Source organism: Vicugna pacos, chromosome 3, assembly GCF_048564905.1.
Source record: "Vicugna pacos chromosome 3, VicPac4, whole genome shotgun sequence".
Lineage (NCBI taxonomy): Eukaryota > Metazoa > Chordata > Mammalia > Artiodactyla > Camelidae > Vicugna > Vicugna pacos.
Genome location: NC_132989.1, coordinates 47,385,353 through 47,409,428, shown reverse-complemented (window position 1 = coordinate 47,409,428; position 24,076 = coordinate 47,385,353). Strand labels below are relative to the sequence as shown.

Sequence of the window (24,076 nt, the reverse complement as noted above, 5' to 3'; positions counted from 1 at the left end):
CGGAGCTGGACTTCACACCCAGACGCACACACAATGAGTGGCTTCAATGGGGTGTCAAGAGTAAGCATGGAAAGCGGATTTTGACTCATGGGTAACCTCCAACATGCCAGCACCTATTAAACTGTACAGACAGTGGGAGCAAGCCTATTGTAGGGAGATCTGTCTCACACCCGAGCAGCTCTGGGGCAGATGCATGGGAAAAACTCAGTGATGCCAAACCAGAGACAGACCTGCCCTTTCACGGTTCTGACTGCAAATGAAACGCGGGAGGAAGGCGAGAGACCAAAAAATAATAATAATACACATAAGAAGTAAGGGGAGGAGGTGTAGACAAATGGGGGTGTCAGTGGAGGTGGCTTCCAAAAGGAAAACCAGTGATCACAGCTCTGAGAGCAATGAATGGAGGGAAGGAGGTTAAACTGTTAAACTGTTTTTTTGTTTGTTTGTTTTCAGGAAACTAAAAAAAAAAAATGGTTGCTGCCGTCGCTAAGGCACCAGAGAAAAACAGAGTCCCTGAAAGGCCACAGGTACTATGTGACACTTCTTGCACAACGACACAGAGGGAAAGAACCCCCACTTAACCTTCCAAAACGCACGGTTTGCAACCTTTCCCATGCACGTGATACTGGCAAGAGTCTTCCTGGGGAAGAATGCAAGTCTATGAAGACCACCACAAACAGAAAACCAAAGTACAGAACCGCTACTAAAGTCCCTAAACCTTTCCAAACCAACATGCTAGGGGCGGGGAAAAACACCACAGGGCTCCAACATCAGACCTTGATAACATTGAGGACAAAATATTGATTAAAAAGTCATGTTGTTCCAGGTCCCAAGATGGAGTCTTTCGATTAGGAGGGCGATGACCACACGTGAGTCCTGTATGGAGCAGTGTCTCGGCCATTTGTGACTCTTCTTAGCCACATCTACATTGGGTGTTTCAAAGCCTCAATGGGTGTTTTGTATCCTGAAAGACTATTGTTCTCACTTACAAAAGACGTAAGAATCAAATTAATACTTTATTATCAAACACTATATACAACAGAGGTTGCTAATAATACAGAATTTAAAGAACGCAGTTTGTTTTTTTTTAAACGTTTTACTTTTCTTTCCTCTGCCACCCAAGAAAGTACAGTACAAAACAATAGTCTAAACTAACACGAACCGTTACCTGGTCTATTAAAGGATACACGGTATCCACTAAACAGACAGATCCTTATTTCCCTGCTTCATGTTGCAAAGCCCTTGGCAACCAGGGGCAAAGGTCGCTGGGGTTTGACTGACTGGGGCTGAGAGGCGGCAAAGGCTGCCCTTCAGACTTTTGAAGTGTTTTTGAAATTAAAAGCTGCTATAAAGTTGCATCAACATCCTCCTAAGCCCCCGGAGGGTTGTAACACCATCACAAAAGGCCACCAGCACTTCTTGGACAAGATGAAAACCGTCTGATACCAGTCATCTTCTCAAACTCCGTGGCAAGCATTACCTACAATGACGTCACTTCTAGGTAAAGAAGCACACTGTCTACTGGTGTGGGTAGTCTTGCTTTTTTTTTTTTTTTTTTTTACACTTAATTTGTCGTGGCACAACGGTGAAGTAAAGGGGTCTAATTTCACTGTGAAAAATGAAAGACGATGGCAGAGAGGGCCATGAGTAATTATTTTATCATTTGTTAGAGACAAATGCTAGAAAACCACAGAAGTCACCATTTCTAAAATGAAATTAGCACTGCTAATGTAGTTATGACTAACTGGAATCATTACAGGATCATTTGATTTCTTTGTGGTTATAGAACATGCAGGATTATTTTGGTTCTGACTAGTGATCCACTTTAGAAGGTATCTTCCCTCCCCGCCCCAACCCAGATCCCACTGGACCAACAAGCCTGTCACTATTAATAAAAAGCATTACTGAGAGTGCTGAGTATATAACTAGTTAATGCAGAAAAGAACCCAATGCTGTGAACTTCTGTTTCAGTGAAATGGTGGCTGCCTTCTGTGATAAGACTCGGCCACTCGAGAGCAGTTCTGATGTCCGGGGGACCAGGGCCGATGGTGTCTGCGAGGCTGGCAACCCTGCTCACGCGGTTCCAAGTGCGAACAGACCCAGCGTTAGCATCCACTCCAGGCGGATCAGGTAAGCCCAGATTACATTTCGACATGTGTACAACTCTCCAGGGTGCAGTGCCTTTACAGCTGCCTTTCATTCACGTATTTCTCTAATTCAGAACTACTCACAATTCTTAGCAAATTCCCATTCATTAAGTCAATCCATAACATGACCCTTTTTTTTTTAACATGTACATTTAAAAAAAAATATATGAAAACACCCTTACTGTGCTGGAATGCTTCCAGTTTTTCACATCTTATACGATCATTGTATTTATTGTTTTGTTTTGAAAGGCATGGTTTCTATTGTGTCCTGCAAGAGCAAAAAAAAGGCTTGACTTTTCTTCCACCGGTCTAACACTTTTCCCTATCTAGGCTTTGGAGTTCAAAGTTCGTGACAGCCTCATCAGTAGAAACCCCAAGGCTTGCATTTCCTGGTAATTGTGGCCATGCTCAGGTTCTTTAAACAGGGTCACCCTGCGTTGAGTCTCCTCTTGCCCCGCCCCCACAATGAAACAAGATAGCCCCCCATATTTCTAAATGTATCAAGGGATACCACTTTTTCTCACAAATTTAAATAGGACAAGCATATATACTCACTCTCAGCATAAAGTATATCTAAATAATGTATTTTCTATTCTAGTGGATTTTTAAAAAAATATTTTGTTAAAGTCTTTGGGACTCCATCTTGTTTATCTCCCACAGATAAACACGTTCCCCCTAAACTTTAGGCTGTGTCAGAAAGGGAAGGAATATAAAAGCAACTCTTGAATTTTTTCATTCCAAGCTTTGGAATTTTTATTCCAAATTTCCCTTTAGCCCTCCCCAGTAGTGCTGACTGACTGTCCTGGGGACAGGGGTTGGTGTCCGAGCCCCCGTAGTCGTGGAGTGTGGAGCAAAATGTGGGTACTAGGGTGGGAGTCGGGGAAAGGCCACAGCACACTGGCGCTCCAGCAAAGCCAAATGACATCTCCTCTGGCCACTGACATCCTTTCCTTGGTCCATACTGTCCCCCAGAGGAGCATCCAAAGCTATTCCGTATACACTCATCAACCCTGGCTTCTCAGCCTCGGGGAAGGTCACTTTATTCATAAAAATGCCTCTTTCAGTTAAAAAAAAAAAAGAAGAAGTTGTAGCACCATGGTGATCTGTATTCAAAGGAAAAAAAAATCTGGTGTGCACTGACCAGTCACCAAAAAAAATTAGAGGCACTCACACATACCCCCACCACACCTGTTTTCACAACTTGCTCTGTGCTAGCATTCTGGCACCCGACCCGCTTCCTTGAAAAAAAAAAGGCTTCTTTTTACGGAGCACAAGTTTTGCTGTCAAGAATGCTTTAAGACAGTCATCTTTTTAAAAAGAAAAAGAAAAAAAAACAACCCAGTGTCTCAACCTTTTAGAAGCCTGTTCATTTATACACTCCTAGAGGATATGGTGTAATAGTATATCTAGTCTCAATACCGCCCCTCTGGACTTGACATGGTGACAGGACGCCCTGCAAGGTCGTCATCCAGTCCTGAAGGAGAAGGCGTAAGTACTGTGTGGGAGAGGAAAACCCTCCTGGGCCTCGCCATCACTGGCTGCGTCTGCCACTATCCTTCCTCGTCCGTGTACCGCGGACGCTGCGCTAGCGGAGGTGAGCTCTTGGAGGAGAATGCACAGGAGCTGACGACCACTGGTGTCACTATGACAATTTGGCATTTTCATCTGGAGTCCATTTAATTTGGAAGAGGTGAGAAAGGGCAAGGGCGGGGGTGGGGTGACTGGGGTGAGGGAGGCAGCAACTACTTTAGCTCTCCCTGGCCCCAAGTTGTTGCCCAGAATTCAGGCTGCAAGAAACAAAACAAAAATCTGACATCTGCCAAAAAACCGATAACAAGTCCCTTCTTAGGATAAGCAGTTAGGTGGATCTCTGGTGTTCCAAGACCCTGATGTTTTCTGTGACAGGTGACGGGAGGAGACTGTGCTATAATGTCAAAAGCATCGCCAGGAGGAACAGTAGGATTGCCAAAAGGCGGCTGGATATCCTTGGTGTCTGGGCCGCGTTCTCGCCGCGGGATGGCTCGGCTGACTCATGTACGGTGTCATCTGTTCAAATAGAAAGCACACATTCCAATGAGATTTCACATCCTTAATAACTCTCTTGCAGCAGCCTGCTGGTAACAGACCTCGCCACCCTCTGCAAAGTAGGGTAATGAACCTTGTGCCACCATTGACTTTGATGTCTGCATAATCACTCATTATTTACAGCAAACAAAGGAGAGGCAGGGAAAATTGGACTTGCTCAGCAATGTTCATACTTTCCTTAAAAACTGAGGTGAAAAATGTTTTCACACTGTAACCTTTGGCACGTGAGCTACTTTGACTGCTAGCCGTCAAACACACCATGCACAAACTTGAGATGTGAATATGCCTTTTAAACCCCATGTGTCATGGAGAAGCAAGTAAAATGTTAGGGGGCGGGGGTGGCAGGATGCAGTTAATGTTGGTATATTAGTGGTTAACCAGAATGGGCTGCCCATTTTCCTCTTGTTTAGTGGTTTCACAGGATTAGTGTTGAATGCCTGGTTATTGGATGCCTAGATGAATTTTAAAATATGAAGAATTAAATGCCAGAACAACAGCATTTTAAATAAGCTATACAACATACTCACTAAACCTAAATAAATCTGTACCCACTGGTTTGCCTACAATTGGGAAATCAGTCAGGGTGCTGTTTCTATTACAAACCCTGTAATGCCAGGATTAAATTACTTGAACTTGACTATTTTTATTTTTATCAGGCTGAAGATGGGCACACAAATTATCGGCGTGGATGCAAATTTTCCTCTCAATAAATGGAGTAACTGAGGTAAGTTTCTTTTATTTAGCTATAAAGTGCCCTATAAGGCTGCCTCTGACCTTGGAGCACCTTCTCGATCTGCGTGATTAACAGGCTTAACTTCGAAACAGGAACTTTGCAGCAGTTAGTTAGTACCACAGACAGACCGGAGGCGTGCCTAAGCGGCGCCCTGTGCTCCGGGGCTGCTGGCTTCTTCCTTCCACCTGCCTACCTTGGGCTTCTAGGCTAAGTGCTCTCTGAACTCCGTGTGGGGCCAACAGTGGGGTTCTGTGGTAGATTTTACTTTAGCATCAGGGCAACTTCCAGTAGGATCTCAGTGACCATCATGCTGCACTCACTCAAGGGTCAGAGGGAATGGGAACAAGGGAGGTTGTAGAGGTTGTTCCCAATTATCATAGACCTTGAAGGATCATCCCTAGATGCCCCTGAACGACCTCCTTGAGCCTCTTAATAGAGTGACTGTTAATTGTAAATTCATTTCTATCCTCACACCGCACATGTCACGATAAGAATGTTTTTTCATTGCGAGGTAGAGTCACGCTGTATTATTTGTCCTAAAGCAACCACGCTTCAGGCTCAGGGTGGGCCTCTGCTTCAGATGCTCACGTGGGCTGTTTCTGTTTGTTATGTTCACTCCTAATATGGACTTAGAAATGCTCCCTCAGCCGTGTGGCTTCTACTCTGCAGCGCACTTACCACTTTAGCCTTCCTGCATCCCTGGGTCAAATGTGCTATCTTCTCCTGGACCCTAGCAAACCTGCATGGAATGGCTATTAGCTTAGGAGACTAGAATAAAGTTTAGGAACTGAGAATGGGAAGTTAAATTGGTGCAGAGGAAAATATAAAGCCCCACGTGCTGTAGCCAAACACTTCTGGACTCTCTTCTCTGTCCTTCCTGAGCCTTGCAAATATATCACATCTATAGTTAGGAGGAGACATAAATGCCCTCAATTGCCCTGAAAAGAGAATTCAAATCACTTTTTTAAGAGCACTTCATGCTTAACTGGGAAAGAATCATAAACCCTGAGGACTCCAGGGTTCGTTCTGAAATAACCACTTACATTTATACACCTGAAATTAGGCCACCTACTGGGCTCTTCATCTTATGTTCACTCGCAGATTACCAGATCCTCTTCATGGGGAAGTGGTACTGATACCACTCCCAGGAAGTGTACTGATAAAAGGTGCCAGGTAACACTTAGATACTCAGTGTGAGCTTGAAGGGTGCCCGCCTTCCCCATCCATCCAGGTGCTCAGCGAGGGCTGTCCATGCTCTAGGCCCATGCCGCACAAGACGGGGGAATGAATGTTGCAGAACCTTGAGAGGAAAGCTTTTTGTTTGTCATGTAAGTAAAGTGAGGCTAAATGTGCCTTTTGCTCCTCAAATCATGGCCATCTTTGGAATTAGCCCTTTTCTAAGCAGCCTATCAGTAAGTACCATCTTGCCTTCAAAGGAGAAAATCTGTCACTTTGGGGCACCACGGTCCTCTCTTTGTGCCATAACGTACTGGTCCTGGCTCAGGATTCTCCAGAGCATCCTTCTATGAAACAGGGCCTCAGTGTTGAGCTTCTATGGCCCTCAAGAAGCAAAATGAAAACTGGCTGTTCTTTGGGTAAATCTGAGCAATGCCAGACTTACAAGGAGGAATTCATAGGCACAGTCTATCCCAGTGGAAATTACCCTAAACACAGGGAATTTCCAACACTGGGAACAGTGAAGGTGGCTTGGAAGAAGAAAATAGTTCTCTTGAGATGCCAAATCAAGTCTTGCCTCCTGGCTCCAGTTTTCCACAACATGAGGGTTTCAGTGGTTGAGAGAGAGAACGCTAGCCATACTTTGGAGCATATTATGGGGCATATGTTGGCCCTGAGATCATCCTGTGTCCCTGATGATAGGAAACTGGCAGGCAGAGTGTACAAGCAAACAAAAAAGACAAATACATTCCAAAGACAGGTGAATTAGTAGACATTGCTGAGAACATGCAGTAGAATCCTTTCAGCCTGGCTGGATTCATCTAGTCTGGGTCTAGAGTCAGCCATCCAACACAGTGGTGCAGAGCTGCAAGTCTGAATTTTCCAAAGAATACAGGCAAGTACTCAAATTTCTCATTGCATTCATACAGCCAGGGGATCATAGCTCAACCTTGTCTTATGTAAGTCATGACTGACTCAGGGAGCTTCTCCTGTGTGTACACCTGCATTTCTAGTCCCCACCACCACTGTCTGACTACCTTCTGTCAAACTTTTGCAAAATTCTGTCAGTTATAGGGGCATCATGGGTTTAAGTGCTCAATGAAAAAGAGTGTTTCCCAAAAGAGAGAGTGAAATATGCTCATGTAGTAATGCAACTTGGTACCTTGCGTTTTAGCATTAGTTGAATTCAAAGGTAATTTTCCTAATGTCAGAATAGTCCTCACTGTGCCTCTTCATTACCAGAGAAAAACATGGAATCTGTTATGTTTCTAAACAGCCTCTTGCTTTCTCGATAGGCAATGGAATTTACCTGGGGGAAAAAAGATGACTGGAAAGCTCTGCCTACATTGTGCATCTGTGCATCAAAAAGATCTAATTCGGGGTAAGTTATGTTTATAACAACACGCCCAACTCTACTGGTCTTTCTGACTTACAAAGCCAAAATGGTAAACTTCTCTTCATGGCCGTCTACGTCTAGTAATGATAAGAGAATCTTACTTGTGTACTAACAGTGGCGTGGGAGTTGAGAGAGGTGAATATTACACCTGGATCTGTGTGTAACTAGTTGCATGGCCTGGGCAAGTCTCAGTTATAAAAGGAAAAGTGTAGACTCTGTGGTCCTTAAAAGAGAGCTCATCTAACTCACAGATCCCACGATGGCCCAAGGTCCTTAAGCTTGTGAGGCGTCTGGTACCTTGAAAAGTCACAGTAATGCTTCTAGATTTTCAGGACACAATTAAAATGTCTCCATGTCAGCACTCAGCCCTTGTAGCTCTCTAAAGCAGCTGACTGATCCCTGGGAGTCACTAAGGCCTCTGAGAGCTCGCTTACTGTCCACACCTCTCATCTGTGCTCTGTGCTCTGTGCGAGGGCTGGAAGATCCAGAGCTGCTGCTGCTTCCTTTCTGATTCCCACAGACACCCTTAGGAAGAACCCAGGGTAACCAGGAACGTGTGTTGGAAATGACTGGTAGGTGGTTGCCGGGGTCACTTCTGGTCACGATACCCTCTACACCTGTGAGGCAGGGCACTGCCATCAGCCAAGCACAAACATAAGGTTGTCTAGGTTAATGAAGGTTTGTGGAAGGTATGACAACCATGGAGGTATGTCACTTGGATCAGTCTGAAAGAAAGAACTTGCTGTTCAGCTGCAAACATGCAGATGGCTAATAATGGCCAGTCATTAGTTCCATTTAGGACCTGCTTCATTTTTTCAGCTAAGGGCACATTCCTCTCAGGCAACTCCAGCCAATAACTGAGCATGATGAGGCTAATTTAAAAAGTAAAAAACTCCATCAAAAATAAAGAGGATTTTGTGTATATGTGTTTACATGCAATCTATTGTATGTGTGCAGTCCGAGTGTAACAGTTCTACCACATGCAGCAGCAGGGGGTGCGGGCGGTGGGGGTGGACAAGAAATCCTCTGCATACAGCATCGGGAGAGGATGTATCTGTTCTGGGCATAAGTGATCATTAATAATAATCCTCCTCCTCCTCCTCCCCTATTACACCTATCGATAGATTTCGATGTACTAGAGAAGTAAAATTTGATAAGCACACACAGTAGAAATTTTTTCCTGTCTTCAATGAAAACAGATTCATTAACATTCAGTGATTCACCAGCATGCTCTGAGGATATGGCAAAAAGTAGTGAGATTTTAGCATTCTGATGGGGCTTCTAGACTAGGACGATGCATTATATCAAACCCATGTCCAAAAAAGAAAAGTCATCATTTCTGACATGCATTACACAAAGATACTGGAGGGATGAGGTAGAATATAAGTCATATTAGCATTGCTAGCGATGAGCAAAAGCAGAGCAAGTCTACCATGCAAACATGCAGAGAGGAAGAAAGGAAAAAAGGTACTGAAACACCAGAGAGAGAGATGCATTTGTTAAAAGAGATTCTCTAAGCATACTAACCTGCTGGTTCTAATGAATTTTCTACTTTGTCGTTAACATCGAAAACACGATCATGAACACCTATAGTTTTCATACAGCTATCTATAACAAAAATAGAGATAACAGCCAAATAGGTTAGTGAAGACACCCTTCAACTCCCATTTCTTTCTTTTTCTTTCTCTCTAATTTTTCCTTTTACTGATGTAGAGACTGTTTTACAATCAGTGGCATGTTTCCAAATGCCAGTATTGTTCCCATTTGCTGTGCACGTACAACAGTCTAAGAAACAACAAGTTAGCAACTGCTGTGTACTTAAAATAAAAGCATCATGAAAAATGATGAGAAAAAACAGGATGAAAACTAAAACATGGATGTTGATATACCAAACAGATACCACACAGGATTTACAGTAAAAAAAAGTTGTACCGCTGTGAACCAGACCACACAATAAAGCATGCGCAGTGAAGCCACACTGGGCAGCTCACTCCCCGGAACTTACTTGTTGGTCTCACAAAGACTTTGAGCTTTAGACAGGACCGTCTTCCATTGTCTGGGATTGCAGAGGCTGTGAAAGAGACAAAGAGCAAGGACGAGAGGAGAGAAGGACAGTGGTTACTCTTCATTTTCCAATGCAGAGCGTCTACAGTAAACTCTTCCATGCCCGACAGGAACGCACTCTAATCCCTCCCAGAAGACAGAACAAAAATACTTTTCAGATTGACACTGACTGCTAAAGAAAGGGCTCCTTTCCTACCCCTAACCTCCCTTTTTGATACAAGAAAGAAAGAATCCTTCAGGAATGCTGGTAATCTACAGAAAAATACTCTGGATTTTTATTTCAAAGGCTCTTCCATTTAACTGGATCTGTTACCAATTTTCTCTGTAATAAGAAGATAATGTTTGAACCCTCCTGCTTTCACACAGCGGCTCCTCCTCCTGCAGGAACAGGGGCCCGCTGCCCACCAGAGCCCAAGGTGAACCGCTAACAGACAGTTGCCAGGCCAACTTAAACATGACCTACTTCTGCTGGGGAAAGCAGAGCTCTGTCTGTCCTGAAAGCCTGTCTGTCAGTGTTTTGCAGGTAATTCAATTAGAGGTTTAACTCGGAACTTGGCTCCACATTCTATATGACTAAACCCAGCCCGGCAGCTTCCATCATGCTATTATAAGTACAATATGCTATTGAGAAAGTACTGTGTTGCAATGGTCCACTTATTTTTAAAAATTTGCCACAGAGAAGGATGGAATTAATAAAGTGGGCTTACCAAAACATGACAACGTGTTTCAAGTTATAAATCATTTGAGGAAGAAACTTTCTTCTCCTCTTCAAGATAATAAGACTGTAAAACTTCCCTGCGTTTGAAAGATTGTCCCCTCCAAACTGAGCCTAATGTCCAAGGGACTTCCAAGGCAGTAAGACCCCTTAACAAACATGTTTACAAACGCATTCTAGAAATGACAAAAATTACAGCAGTGAGTGCTGCGTACGCCCCTCCCTCTGCTTCATGCGGTTTCTTTGTTCAGAAAAAGCAGATGATACCAATCAAAACACACATGGCTCACAATTACTTTGGTAATACCCTCAGTGACGAGGGGGTGTGTGCCTTCTCTCTCTTGTATTCTTATTGTCCCTCATAGGGAGCCCAGAAGACTAAAATGCTGATTTTGCAGGAGAGAGGGTTCAAGATGCAAATTTCAAACTTAATTTTCCACAAATCTCCTCCTGTCCCTCTGGGTCCACGTCCTGGAAGAGAACTTACAAAGTCACCACTTAAAAGACATCAAGCTGGAAAGGACCCCCTAGTGTCGCGGTTCAACACCTGTTGAAAACGTGCTTCATTCTAAGACCAAAGTGTACACAGAAGAGATGTTTTCAGCCCTTCCCATCCTCCCCTTCCCTGACAAGCAGTTAAGAAGCGCTAACAGCTGGCTTTGCCGTCGGCTTTCATTAAATCAAAGTTGGAGAAACTCCCTTTACTGACATTTACAGTAACTAGTGTGTTATTTAGGGCACAATATTTGTACTCTGTGGTTTGATCCAGGAAATGGTGTCCCTCCTGTGGCCCCAGCTGCAAATGTGCATGTCACAAATACAGTACACGTAGGTGACTCCAATTCATTAGAAAAACTATGGATTCTTGAGAGAGTTCATGTCTTATTCATGAGAGGTTGTGTGAAAAAGTGACACATGGATATTTACGCCGCTGTTCTATGGATTTTTGAGCTAGGGTGGACTCACTACAAGCCCTGAGAACTTGATTTGCCACATGCAATACCTGATTTTACTTGATGATCCTTCCTGTAAGATGTAATAGGCTCCAGGCAGGATCAGATGTTTAATTGTTTGAGTGAAGGTACTTCTTAGAGTTAGCACAGCTCTTGCAGATTGATGTGGAGGAGGAATCCTATAATCTATAGATTATAGACATAGAAATCACTGCAGAGCGCCCTAGAATAACTGAACAGCAGCAAGCGCTAAGCTGCCCAGGAGGAGTCCCAGGTTCTCACACCGGCTCTCAGAGGGGCAGTTAGTCCTGGCTACCGGATGGCCTGCCTGCTTCTGTGAATTAAGGATACAAAATGTACTTCTGGTTGTATAAAAGACTTACCTTCCCCATCAAACTTCCCTATTACTTCCTCACCTGCTCTCTGTCACCAGAAAAGCTGTATGATGGGGTAACGTGACTGGTACCTTATGATGCTGTTTGACTGTTACATGCTAATCCTTAGAAAAATCGAAGCAAAGAATAAACACATAATGTGAGTACACAATGCAGATCACATTAAGTCAGTTGACTCCACAACTTCCAGACTAAGCTCAGGACGGAAACTCTTAACCCTCAGACCCCACCTAAGAGGGTGTGCCTTGCTACGTCAGTGTAACTTGAGTTCCTTATCTACCACACTGAAAATCAAAAATAACACCAAAACAACTTCTTCCATATTTCAGCAAAACTCAATTTTCATGCAAGGTTTAAAAAAGTAAGAGTTTGGCTCTGTTAGGTATTCAGATAAGCGGGGGCACCGGGCAGATAGGTGGAGGAGAGGGAGGGTGGTCCAGAGTCCAGAAGATGGTGGTGTGCCCACTTTCAGCTTAAAGGGGCTTTACTTCCTCTAAACAAGTGCCAGCAAGAAACCAGTTAGAACCTGACAGCCACAACTGCACAGCATCGACAAGGACCTAACTGCACACGACCCAATGCTCATTGTAATACAATTAGCATTGTGGCTTAGGCCCCCCACCGTGGGTTATTCTGTGTGCATGATGGGTAAGGACATGAGCAAAAGGGGACAAGCATGACCAAGCACGCCAGGGGCAAGAGCTGTCAATCAAGAGACCACCTCTAAGCGAAGGTACAACAGAAGGGAACAAACAAAGCCCACTGCCTTCTGCCCTTGGATCAGCCTGCCTCCCGTTCTTGGAGGTGTACTCGCCCTTTGCTAAATAAAACCTTTAAAATCTTTCGCTGAACAATGCTTCCGTCTCCCGTTTGGATTCTTATCTTTCGGCTACAACAAGAACTGGGGTCTTTTCCCTTCCCCTTTTGGGGTAGCAGCTCTATCCCATGTTATGTTCCAGGTTTCTTAACCCCACACCCCTGAGCTATTATTAGTAATATTCGAAGATACAAGGGAACATGAAAGTGCCTTACTAGTCACACAGAAACAAAAAAAGCAGAGGCTTGAGCATTACAAACACAAACAACAGAGGAATTGAAAAATGTGATATTTACACAAGTAAATGTATAAAGAAAATTCTCTCAGGATCAAATTATGAGCAAGACTGAAGATGGACATGAGTGGGGGTGTAGAAACTTAAAACGTGCCTGGCTTCTGTCAGGAGGTAGGTAGGTAATATTAATCCCTGTGATTCTAGAGACACACCATTTTACAACAAGCAACACTCTTAGTTAAGACAAAATTTATAAATTCTTATGCTGCTTTCCTTAGAAAATAGTGAACATTTGAAAGCTGACAGCAAAGAACTCCTACCATGTATGATATGTTACAGCAGCTTTATCCATCCACACAAATGCTTTTAAAATTCCTACTATGTACCAGCTTTCCTGTTAGGTACTACGGATGCAAAGATGTATCAGACAGACTGGTGTGGTCCTTGTGCTGTACTCATCCCAGCTGGGGACACAGAGGAACCACAGTTTAGGGACGAGCAGGGCTCTGTGTGGTAGCTGAGGTCTGTGTGAGTTCCCAGCATAGCTTTGTCAGGGCGTGTGAGGGTGTCCTGGGTGTGTTTATCAGAGGGGGTGTTATCCAGGCTTGACAGGTCCCCCAGAAGCCAACCGACAACAACATTTCACCTCTAAGTTCCCAAATTGGAGCTTTAGCCACCACAAAGAAACATTAACCTGCAACAGGTAAAGAAAAACCTCGACCTGAACTCTTTCTATAAAGACACACAGATTTTCTACGCTGGGGAGGGTGTGGAGAAAAGGGAACCTTCTTACGTGGTTGGTGGGAATGTAAATTGGCACAGCCACTGTGGAAAACAGCATGGAGATTCCTGAAAAGCTTTAAAGAGACTTACCATATGATCCAGCAATCCCACGCCTGAGCATATATCTGGAGAAAACTCTAATTCAGAAAGATACATGCACCCCAATGTTCACAGCAGCATCATTTACAATAGCCAAGACATGCAAGCAACCTAAATGTCTACTGACAGAAGACTGGATAAAGAAGATGTGGTATATGTGTGCAATGGACTACTACTCAGCCATAAAAAAGAATGAAATAATGCCATTTGCAACAACATGGATGGACCTAGAAGTTATCATACTAAGTGAAGTAAGTCAAAGACAAATACCAAATACCACTTAAATGTGGAATCTAAAAGATGGTATAAATGAACTTACTTACAAAGCAGAAAGACTCACAGACATAGAAAACAAACTATAGTTATCAAAGGGGAGAGGAGGAAGGGATAAATTAGGAGTCTGGGATTAACAGATACAAACTATTATGTCTAAAACAAATAAACAACAAGGCCCTATTGTATAGCACAGGGAACTGGGTTCAATATCTTGTAATAAACTATAATTGAAAAGAATATGAAAAGGAATATATATGTACAACCAACTCACTTTTCTGGACACCAGAAAATTAACACAACATTGTAAATCAACTATACTTCAATGAAAAAAAAGATAGATGAATTTTCTAATAGAATTTGTCAGATTAAAATGAGAAATTTAACTCATGTCTTAAACATTTGTCATGTAATGCAAATTCACATCCCTTTACTCAGTTTACTGCTGAAAATGTACTTTTGGACTCAGGAAGCTGGGAGTAGGGGTATGGGGACCAGTAAAACAAGCGCACTCCAACATCGTGATCTTAATAGCAATTTTATAAATCAATCCGTAGGGCCTCTTCCCCCTAACGACCTGCAAAGTACCAATCACAACCTTACAACACATAATGAAATACAATCTAGGGGCCCTCTGGTTCTCTGTGTTTAGAGTATCATGTGAATAAAGGGTTGCTGATCTTCACTCTGTTCCATGACCTCAGACAGGGGCACCACTTCACCCATTCCTGAAAAGCTGTTTCCTTGGTCTCCTGGGGCTCAGGTGAGCACGGCTCAGCACTTATGTGCTGATTTGATACAGAAAGGCCCCCAAATCAGCACTTCGAAAGGCTGTAAATTTTGCAAGTATTTGCAGTAGTCACATCAAAATTCACTGTGGGCCCATCATTTAGACATGGCATCCTGCGTGTGGCAGGCAGCTTCTGACCTAGCGTCAACAATCCTCACCTCACATGCACGCTTTGCGTATTCCCCTCCGCTTGAGAGTGTTCTGGACCTAGTTTCTTGCTTCTAATGAGCAGAATACAGCAATGATGCTGTAAAAGACAGACTGTGACTTCCTTCTCCTTAACACGCCTTTCTTTTTAACCTGTGTATACAGTGGGTTATTGGCAAGGCTTTTTGTTAGATGAAGAAATTATTTTTTAATCCTTAAGTCACCATCAATTTTTCATCATAAATTGCTGTTAATTTTGTAAAAGTTTCTTCTGCATCTATTACATATGTTCTTTCTTTGTTAAGCTTTCTTCTATCCTGAGTTTAATCCTACTTAGTCACAGGATTTTTTTAACAGTTGTTTTATTACTTATTTTTTATTAAAGTATAGTTGATTTACAATGTTGTGTTAATTTCTGGTGCACAGCACAGTGATCCAGCTGTGTGTGTGTGTGTGTATTCCTTTTCATATTCCTTCTCCTTAGCACTTTTGCTCTTGCTGTCTCTCTCTCGCTTCTGAAGCACGGTGCCATATCATGAGATTCTCAATGGAAAAGCCCACATGAGAAGGAACAGAAGGAGACTTCGCGCCAAGCACGTGCAAGGAACTAACACTTCAGTGCGACAACCCGCAAGGAACTGAGTCTGGCTGACAGTCATGTGAGTGAGCTGGAAATTGAATCCTTCCCAGCTGAGCCTTGAGATGACTATCGCCTTGGGAGACCCCCAGGCCCAGAGAGACCCACCTAAGCTGCCCGTGGATTCCTGACCCACAGAGACTGTGAAATAATAAATGCTGTCTTAGCCACCAATTTGGGGATGGTTGGTTTACTCAAGAGCTAACTGTCACAGTGCTACGTACAAACAACCGTGCAGTCAGAGGCTTCCCCCCAGCCGACCTGAGACCAAGGACCAGGGACTGAGGCCCTGGTGCACCCGGGGTCCCACACAGCAGCCCCTTCCTGACTAAATAACTGAGTTTACTTTTTAAGCTCCTGTTACACGGCCACTTAAAATAGGCCCTGAAGAGAGGTAATCATAAGCCGCTGTTAAGGAAACACTACGAGACGCATCTATTTATTTTCACGCCAGAGTTTAAAAACTGTTTTTCATTTTCCTCCCCAAGCCGCTGAGTTTGTTTTTGCTCGTGTAGCGGTCCTGGGCTGCTGCTTGTAATTAGGCTCACTTTAACTCCACGCTGCTGGGTGGGCCCAGATGAGATGTGATCCAAAACGTAAACTTAGTCATATGAGAGAAGACCTTTCCTCATATATGAGAAGTAGAATATAAAGGTGAGCTTGAAGACACCAGAAATAAAAGAACTTGAATAATAAGTTAAAATTTCTCTTTGTATCAAAAAACTTAATTATTTTACATAGGCTATCAAATTAAATATACATGTTATGAGATTTTAACCAACTCAGATGTAATCAAGATAACAAATGTTCTTCATGACTAATTGAAAGTATACCAGGAGAGGGGTGAGACTCTTGTATCATATTTTCTTCCCATTTTCAGGCCCAATAATGTACTCATTGGTCCACTGTATCATCTCTCTGCCTAACCTTATCCATCCTCAAATCTTTAGCCAAATCCTTCTCCTTTTCTGTGTCCCTTGTCATTCTGGGTACTCTGGGAAATTTTGTTTTTAAAAATCGGCTGCTTTCGTCTTTCTAAAGAAATGAGCACGTGTGGGGGCATTAATGCAGTTTTCCTTTATGTTTGCCATGGGCAATGTTTCTCACGTTGTGCAAGTCAAAAAAAAAAAAAAGATAGGTTATTAGTTGTTACCAGAGCCCAGTTTTTCCTTGTGTAGATATTCCTGTGGTTTAATGTACAACACAGGTATATGTAAATGAGACAGGTAATGGCAGAATTAAGCAATATTCTTTTCACAATAAATACAGAAAAAGTAAAGCCCCTTTAAATAAGTGGTACTACTGAAAATGTCTTCTAGAATTTAATGAATCAACAGAATCCATTTTGTGTACGTGGGTGGAGGGTGGGGAACAGAAGAGGCTGTGGGAATAGAATAGACATTAACTAGAGCCATATGGACTTCTTGGAAAATGGGTACCAGATCCTCAAAAACATCTTAAAACAAAAGTTAGGCCTCTTGAAAGAAGACCCAGGCAACAATTTGCAGCTGGCTATCTGACTTTTTTTTTTTAAGCAGCACAATACCTGATTTTCTTATTAAGAATGAAATCACCAGTTATGATGGAATACATCTCACCAGTCTGCCTTTTGAGATCTAAAAGTCACATGTTTTCATAACCTGCTCTTGGCCCCGGGTGTATCACGCTTGCGTCCTAAGAGCGACCTCAGCAGCCGGCTACGCTACGTTTGCCCACGCGATTCACCTCCCCCGCAGCCCACGGTGTCTCAAGACTTAACTCCCTGGCAGGTTAAGGTCAAAGTCCCAGATGTAAAACTTGGAAACAAGGTTACTAACTAAAGGTGGAAGCCTTGGAGAAATTTAAAGTATCATGTAAATATCAGATACTTTGATATGGTTCTGGGGGTGTTTCTAAAAAAAAAAAAAATCTAGAAAAGGAAGAGGGGTGTTTCCAACAATAAAATAAGGGTAGTGTGCACTCTGTAAACTAAAACTTGGTTTCAACACCAGGGAACTTCACAGGGACGAAAAATTAGACTAAAGTTCAGGGTGAGAGAAGTAAAATGAGTTCCAGCTGTGCAGCCTCAGACAGAAGAGAAATTAGGAGGTACCCACACCCTCGGCCCATCGCCCCCCCATCTCTCTGCCCTTAGGCAAAGTTCTCATTGCAAACGCTAACTTAAATATTATTGAAATCCCAGCAGCTGAGCCTCATAGATCAATTACTTTTTCTTAGCAACCTCAAACAAATGGCTGAGGACAAGTTTCTTTTCACTGATCTCTAGGAATAAACAAACAAGGTATTATCATGTCTTTGTGCACATTTATCTGAAGTGTGGACAAACTTTTACTTGCTTTTTAAAGCTCAGTGACAACAAACTTGTTTCTACTGTTTATTGAGGAAAGCTACGTCCCTTGTACTTTGATATCTGTTAAGGCATGATCAAAAACAAAAACAAAAACAAAAACCCTGGATTTCAGAGAATGGTTTCAAAATATCCTCTATAAGAAGCATTTCTAATTCTCTTTAGGAAAAATTTAAGTCAACTTAAATCTCAAATTTTTAATCTAAACTTTATCTTCTTTTTCTACAATACGACTGAAGGAATCCAGTCCACATAGGCACAGAGGGCAAAATAACACTTAGGTATCATTTGAATTGTTAACAAAACCTTTAAACACGAGGAAACAGAGTTAAGTTCCTAACTGGATATTTTTTTATTTTTAAAAATTCACTGAACATTTTTGAATGGTTAGGAAAAAAAGTTTCCCATTATAAACTAGTGTTGTTAACTATTTTCTGAGACCTGGGTTTGCCTGAAGCTGTACTACTGAAATGATGTCCCAGACCATTAAGGTCAGATCTTTCTTTATCTCTCGTTTGTGGTGATTTTCGTGAATTTCATCTGCTCTACCAAATAAGTATAATCTGACGAAAGAAAACAGGCAGAATGACTAACAAACTTCTTCAGCTCGAAGCCACATAATAAAGGTAGTAACAACAGAGATGACAACTCAGATGAATGCAGAATTCCTCAAATGCCAGAGAGGAACTATGTATGTGATGATTTCACCACAGGCTCCTTGGGTCACCCATGTAATATGCTATTGGGGTGACTGTTAACTGGTAAGCAGTGACAGCCACAAATCCCATTACTCATTCGTACAGCATTAACAGAACAGTGTCACTGTCAATATAGGACAGTAAATTACTAAGAAATCATCAAGTCAACACAATTCAAAGAAACCCCGAGAAAAAGGTTAATAGTTTCTTTGAACCTTTCATCCCACTTTCATCCCAGTCCTCCTTGGTGAAGGGCCTCGAAGGGACATGGATTCGTGGTTTGAGTGTGTGTACAATGGTGGCCTGAACTTCCCTGGTTTACCCAGTCTGACTGACTCTGTGCCTTTCAGCCAGCTGGTTAACCCACCTAGTTTCCCTGGGGGCCTTCCCCTCTAGAAGAAGAGCTGAAGTATGACCTACTTTAGAGGGGCTGTGAACTTTTATATTGCACTTGGAAACTCAGGTGACAAATCCCTACAGATCTCGAATATCACTTCACTGCTCCCCAGATTGATGCCATCAGCTCTGTCTGTATTGCTCCCTCTGCAAGCAGTCTCTGGTTTTAAGTGCAAATTTACAGGAGAAGGAGGAGGGATCTGGTCTGGGTAGTTGTGGTAAAAAGCTATGAGGCATAAGGAAAACCAGAGGGACAAAACCCCTTTATTTCTAGCCTCAATTAGAAAAACTGGATTCTACCATAGTTCTGTGTATGTAGTGGGTGGAGGGCGAGGGGGTTTATGTGAGGATGTGCACAGAGGCTGGGGTGAGAGTTCAGAGACTATGAAAAGGGCACTGGAAGACCCTGCCCCTCTTGAAAATCATGCTGAGATTCTGTGAGGTCTTTTTTCAACCCATTTTCAGAGTGTGAGCATGCTATTATGGTAGAGGGGCACTGCCAAAGATGAGGACATAAATCCTGCCGAGAAGCGACCAGGCTGGGCACCGAGACGGCCGCTGCAGCCACACAGACTAACCGTGCCACAGCCACAGCCACAGCCCCAGTAAAACCAGTCCGAGGTGGTGCAGACGCGGCACCTGCCCACGCCTGCTGCGGGTGCTGTGCTGCTGGCAGCAGGTCCTGGTCCTGTCTCTTGTATTCTTTTGCATCATATTTGGGTAAGTATCTCTTTACACAGATTAGTTGTTTCTTTGGTTGTTCTTCGTAGTCAGTAGCAGGAGGAGCTGTGTGTTTGGGCAGCGGGCTCCTAATGGAACCCTAGAGGCCTGAGCAAATTAATATGCTCTCTGTGAACGTCAGGTTCTACCAAGGAGGGAGTTATTTGGGTACCAGGATGGTACACTTTGTTTCCCACCAAAACATACTTTCCTCGATGGAGAATTTATGTTGACAGAATGCATCAAGTCAAAGCGAATGATAGGGGCTGAGTTCTGGTCTGCCCTGGTTGTCTCCACACAGAGACCGTTCCCAGCAAAGTTAACGGCTGGGCACTGCTGTTGGCATCACCCTGCGGCGCAGCAGCCGGGGTCTTGCATAATCCGCCCCAATCTCGGTTTCTTTCTTTATCTCTCTTATTCTTTTCTCTCCTTTAATCCATATTAATAGCTAGTCCCAACAATCTTTCCTCCCAGAACCTCCCTGTCTCCCTTTTCTCACATGGTTTCCCTTTGCCTCTTCAAACCCCAGCTCCCTCTGGCCATGTGAGATATGTCTCCATTTCTCCAACACACAATCCTTCTTGTGGGTTCTTACACTGATCTGTCTCTGACCCCTTAATAGCACATCCCCCATATCCTGTTTTGTCCTGGAGCTGGCTGTTACATGGCATCTCTGCTGCTGGAGTGAGGAGTTCCCCTGGGGGCTCCCTCTGGGGAGCCCACTGCTTTGTTCTTAGCATGTGTTCAATAAAGATTTGAAGAGGGGTCTACAGGTAACAAAAATCTGTATAGCTGCAAAGTGATTTGTTGCCTAAATAGAAACTGCAACTCAGCATTTAGAATAAAAAAGTGAAGAGAACAGTTAAGGAATTAAAAAAAAAAAATCCCTTGTCCCAGAGGGTTCCTCTGCCCTCTCTGCTGGCTCCTTCTTATGGAATGATATTGGAAACCGTGACCTACTAGCCAGAACCCAGAGAGACATACAAGATGCAAGCAGGTTATTACTTTCATGTTTTTGAGTATGTGGTCTAAGAGATAAGACATGTGGGCATCTTTAGAGCCAAAGATATGCAGAATCTCATCAAATGATCAGCCTGTGTAGGGGCTGCAGGCCCCTCCAGTGCACAGGAGAATAAAGGCATGGTGTCACTAGAATCCAGCTGACCACAGGCTGCTTAAGTAAGAATAGGAAAGTGATGCTGGGATGATTGTGATCGGAGGTGAGAGTCAAGCCCTCCTGGCTGAAACCCTCAAAGCCCTGGCAAGGTATGGTACCTCAAACGTTACATGAGAGCGTACCCTCAAAGTTGTGTGTAGGGACTGTAACTCTACTTGAGTCGCAGCTGAGTTTAAAAACTAAGTAGAGGCATTTTTAAGAGAATCAAAACCACAGAGCTAGTAATTTTTGTGTTAAAAAGCATCTGAGAATGTGGAACGTTAACAACCCTTAAAAGTGTACGAAAACTTTGGCCTTTTAGATTAACAGGTCAGACATGTAATTCCAATTTAAAATATGTAATGGAACAATTGATTTAGACTTGTGACTAAGTGAAATTTTAGGTTGACATGCAGTTTTAAAACATTTAAGAGAGCTTAAACCTCTTATTTTTAACTTTAAATTATGATGATGGTAAGAATTACTTAAGTACTTGGGAAGGTTTTATAGTCAGTTCAAGTACTTAAAAAGAAAAGAGAATATATTAAATCTTTAATGGTTAAAGGAATTTAATTAAACCAAGTTTGTAAATGGAGCCAAATACCTAAATCTACCCATCTTACATATAACATAATAAGATGTATAAACTAATCGGAATAGGCAAAATTTGAAAATTTAAAGAATTATTTTCTTCAACTTGTTACTTGGTAAGTTAAATGTCAAATTTTAAATCGAAACTAAAAAGACAAAAACTATCCTGACTATTTCTGGCTTATTCAGTTTATACTTCATTCATTTATTTATTCCTTCAAAAATATTTTTTGTGTGCCTGCTTTGTACCAAGCACTATGTCAGGTTCTGGAAACACTGTGGAGTATTAAAAAATGGTTCCTGCTTCTGGAGTTTACAGTTTAATTGGGATACAGACAATAAACCAGGAAACAAACAAATCTCTAACTGCCAATTATACTAGGAACTATAAAAAGAGCATACACCTCCTGGATAAGCCAGAAATATTCAGGTCCCTACATTACAAAAAATAACCAAAGGGACCAAGGTGTTGAAATCTTCACTGACTGAACGGTTATGTTTTTCACTCTCTTTGAGTATTACCTTTGTATTTCCTCTTGCTAAAATGCAGAGCAATCTCGTAGCTAGATGAAAACTTTGCCCACTGTATTGCTGCAACAAACTTTTTAAGATACTTGTTTACTGTGTGATTTGCCAGAAAGCCTAGTTTAGTAAGCAGATAATGCAGAGATGATACCAAGATAGACAATAAAGGCTTGATACATTACAGTTATGACTTTAATATGAAGTATATTAATAAATCAATGCTGTATTTTTAGAAGCTTCTAGTATTTGAAAAGTCCACAGAATGGAGAAGAGGATAAGCATACTTCAAATTATGTTCCTATTTCTTAAGAAGCTTGTGAAGCTAGCATATAAACACAAGCATTTATCAGACAGCTAGGATATTAATACCAACATGCTATTTAAGTTTTAAGGGATCACTTACATTTTGATGCTGACTCCATATGTCATATAAATAGGACTTTTTTTTTTTGTATATAGCATGGCATTTTAAGCAAAAAAAATTCATTTTATTTTTCTTCAGCTTAGTAGAAGAAAAAGTACGTACTCTTAGGTCAACTTATCTTTTTAATCTAAGAGATCTTGGTTGAAATTGGCTTTGAAGTTTTGCTAATTACAAAACTCAACAGGGGTTTTTCCTTATTTGGTATAACTCATATTTCTATTAACCTCAGTTTTGAAAAGATTAAAAAGTCTGAATAGAAACAACTGAGAAGTTTGAAGAACAGCCTCTCCCCTGTGATACTTCAAGTGCAAACTTCCCCCCATACTATTTAATTACCAATGTTTTGTGGTTGCATAAAGGGGAGGTAAAACTCACACATTTTGAACCTCCCAACTGCACAGTGCTGCAGAGAGATGAGAAATCAGTCTATTTTTCATTCCTTCTACGTACTGGGAAAATTTATGTCAACCTGAGTTTCAAGGAAATCGGGGTTCTGAAGGGCGACCCTGCTAGCTGCTTTTCTCGGGGCCACGCCACCGGGCTGAGATGCTTTCATTCTGGTGAAAAGATCATTACCAGGCGGCTCTGGGGAAGTTGGCCCTCTTGTAAGTGCGCGCCTTTGTTATGAATATGGAACAGATGGAGCCAAATCTATCTGCTCCATAGGAACAAAAACACTTACAACCCAGCTCTCTCTATTAAAGACTCTACTTAGCTCCTTTATACCATCGGCTTTCTGTGCACTGCTGTGAGGTTTTGACTTTATAGAAAAAGGCACTTCATAAAAGCACCAGTTCTTACTCTTAAACCAAAGTGGCCTAAGAACTAAAGAAGATGAATACATGGTTTCACCCACAGGACTCCTTGGAGATATGCAGATATTCAATTAGGGTGTGTGTGTGTGTGTGTGTGTGTGTTGTGTGTCGTGTGTGTGTAGGAGGAAGACTGTATTCAATTCTGGTAAATGTCTGCATTAAAACAACAAGAAAATACAGAGAGCAGCGATGAAGATGTCATGTTTCTCATTATGAGGATGGCATCTAATTGCTTGAACATAATAAAATGCCAGGGTTTAATTTTGTATATATGTCTTTAAGGCTAGCAAGGGCTGTCTTGAACAAAACATATGACTCTGCACAACAAAATCATGAGGGTAAACATAATTAGTAATTAGGACCATACCACAAAACGAAGGCTATATGAAGCTTCCTCACCATGAAAAATAGTAATCATTACATTCAGCATCATGCCGATTTGCTTTTATAATCAGAAAGATGTAAACATTGCAGGTGAAACCAATGCATGCGCTTGTTTCTCACGCCAATGAGCCAAAACACGTCCAAGGGACATCCCCACAATGTGCTGTTGCCGAGACACACGTGCTGACAGGTAGCCAGGTAAGTCTCCCGGGCTCGCGGGCGTGGACTCCCAACTGCGTATGGACCTCCCCTTGATAGCAGCGGGGGTGGGGGGAAAGGAGTGTCTGCCTTATTTCATTACATTTATTACACCGCTACATTTACAGTCTGGCTGCCTCTTCAGAGATAATTGAAAAAAGAAATTCTGTGGCAGGATGCTTTGATTCCGACTAAATCAAGTCTTCGGGCAAATTTCCTCCTGCCAGTGGAAGCACAGCTTGCCTGAAGTCGTAACCTTTGTCGGAGGAAAGGAACTGGCCTTGAAGCAGATCAGGAAGCAGATGTTTTATGCCAAATCAGAGTCTGGGGATACGCAGGCTACTGCAAATAAACCTCTTCTTCTGTCTGTTCAATCA

The 24,076-nt window shown here is 42.4% G+C and overlaps 1 protein-coding gene and 1 long non-coding RNA gene across 6 annotated transcripts in view; one reads left to right on the top strand and one right to left on the bottom strand.

Annotated features, from left to right (window-relative positions):
- Positions 1-1,003: 1,003 nt before the first annotated feature.
- Positions 1,004-24,076, bottom strand: part of EFNA5 (ephrin A5) — a 267,270-nt gene continuing 244,197 nt past the window's right edge. The window contains exons 3-5 of one of the 2 annotated variants that reach the window (XM_006207985.4): positions 9,543-9,608; positions 9,065-9,145; positions 1,004-4,193 (exon numbers count right to left, since the gene is read on the bottom strand). In XM_006207985.4, coding sequence (XP_006208047.1) covers positions 4,072-4,193; positions 9,065-9,145; positions 9,543-9,608 — 269 coding nt within the window. In that variant the 3' untranslated portion in view covers positions 1,004-4,071. The remainder of the gene's footprint in view (positions 4,194-9,064; positions 9,146-9,542; positions 9,609-24,076) is intronic. The other variant, XM_031673195.2, reaches the window with a different exon arrangement.
- On the top strand, positions 4,070-24,073 carry LOC116278185 (uncharacterized). Of its 4 annotated transcripts, none has more exons than XR_012071256.1 (7): positions 4,070-4,181; positions 4,889-4,956; positions 7,437-7,522; positions 15,330-15,467; positions 19,352-19,606; positions 23,592-23,699; positions 23,828-24,073. It is a non-coding gene; the product is annotated as an uncharacterized lncRNA (long non-coding RNA). The 4 variants fall into 4 exon arrangements; XR_012071255.1 differs by lacking the exon at positions 4,070-4,181 and adding an exon at positions 4,190-4,296; XR_012071254.1 differs by lacking the exon at positions 4,070-4,181 and adding an exon at positions 4,190-4,296 and having other exon boundaries at positions 4,889-7,522.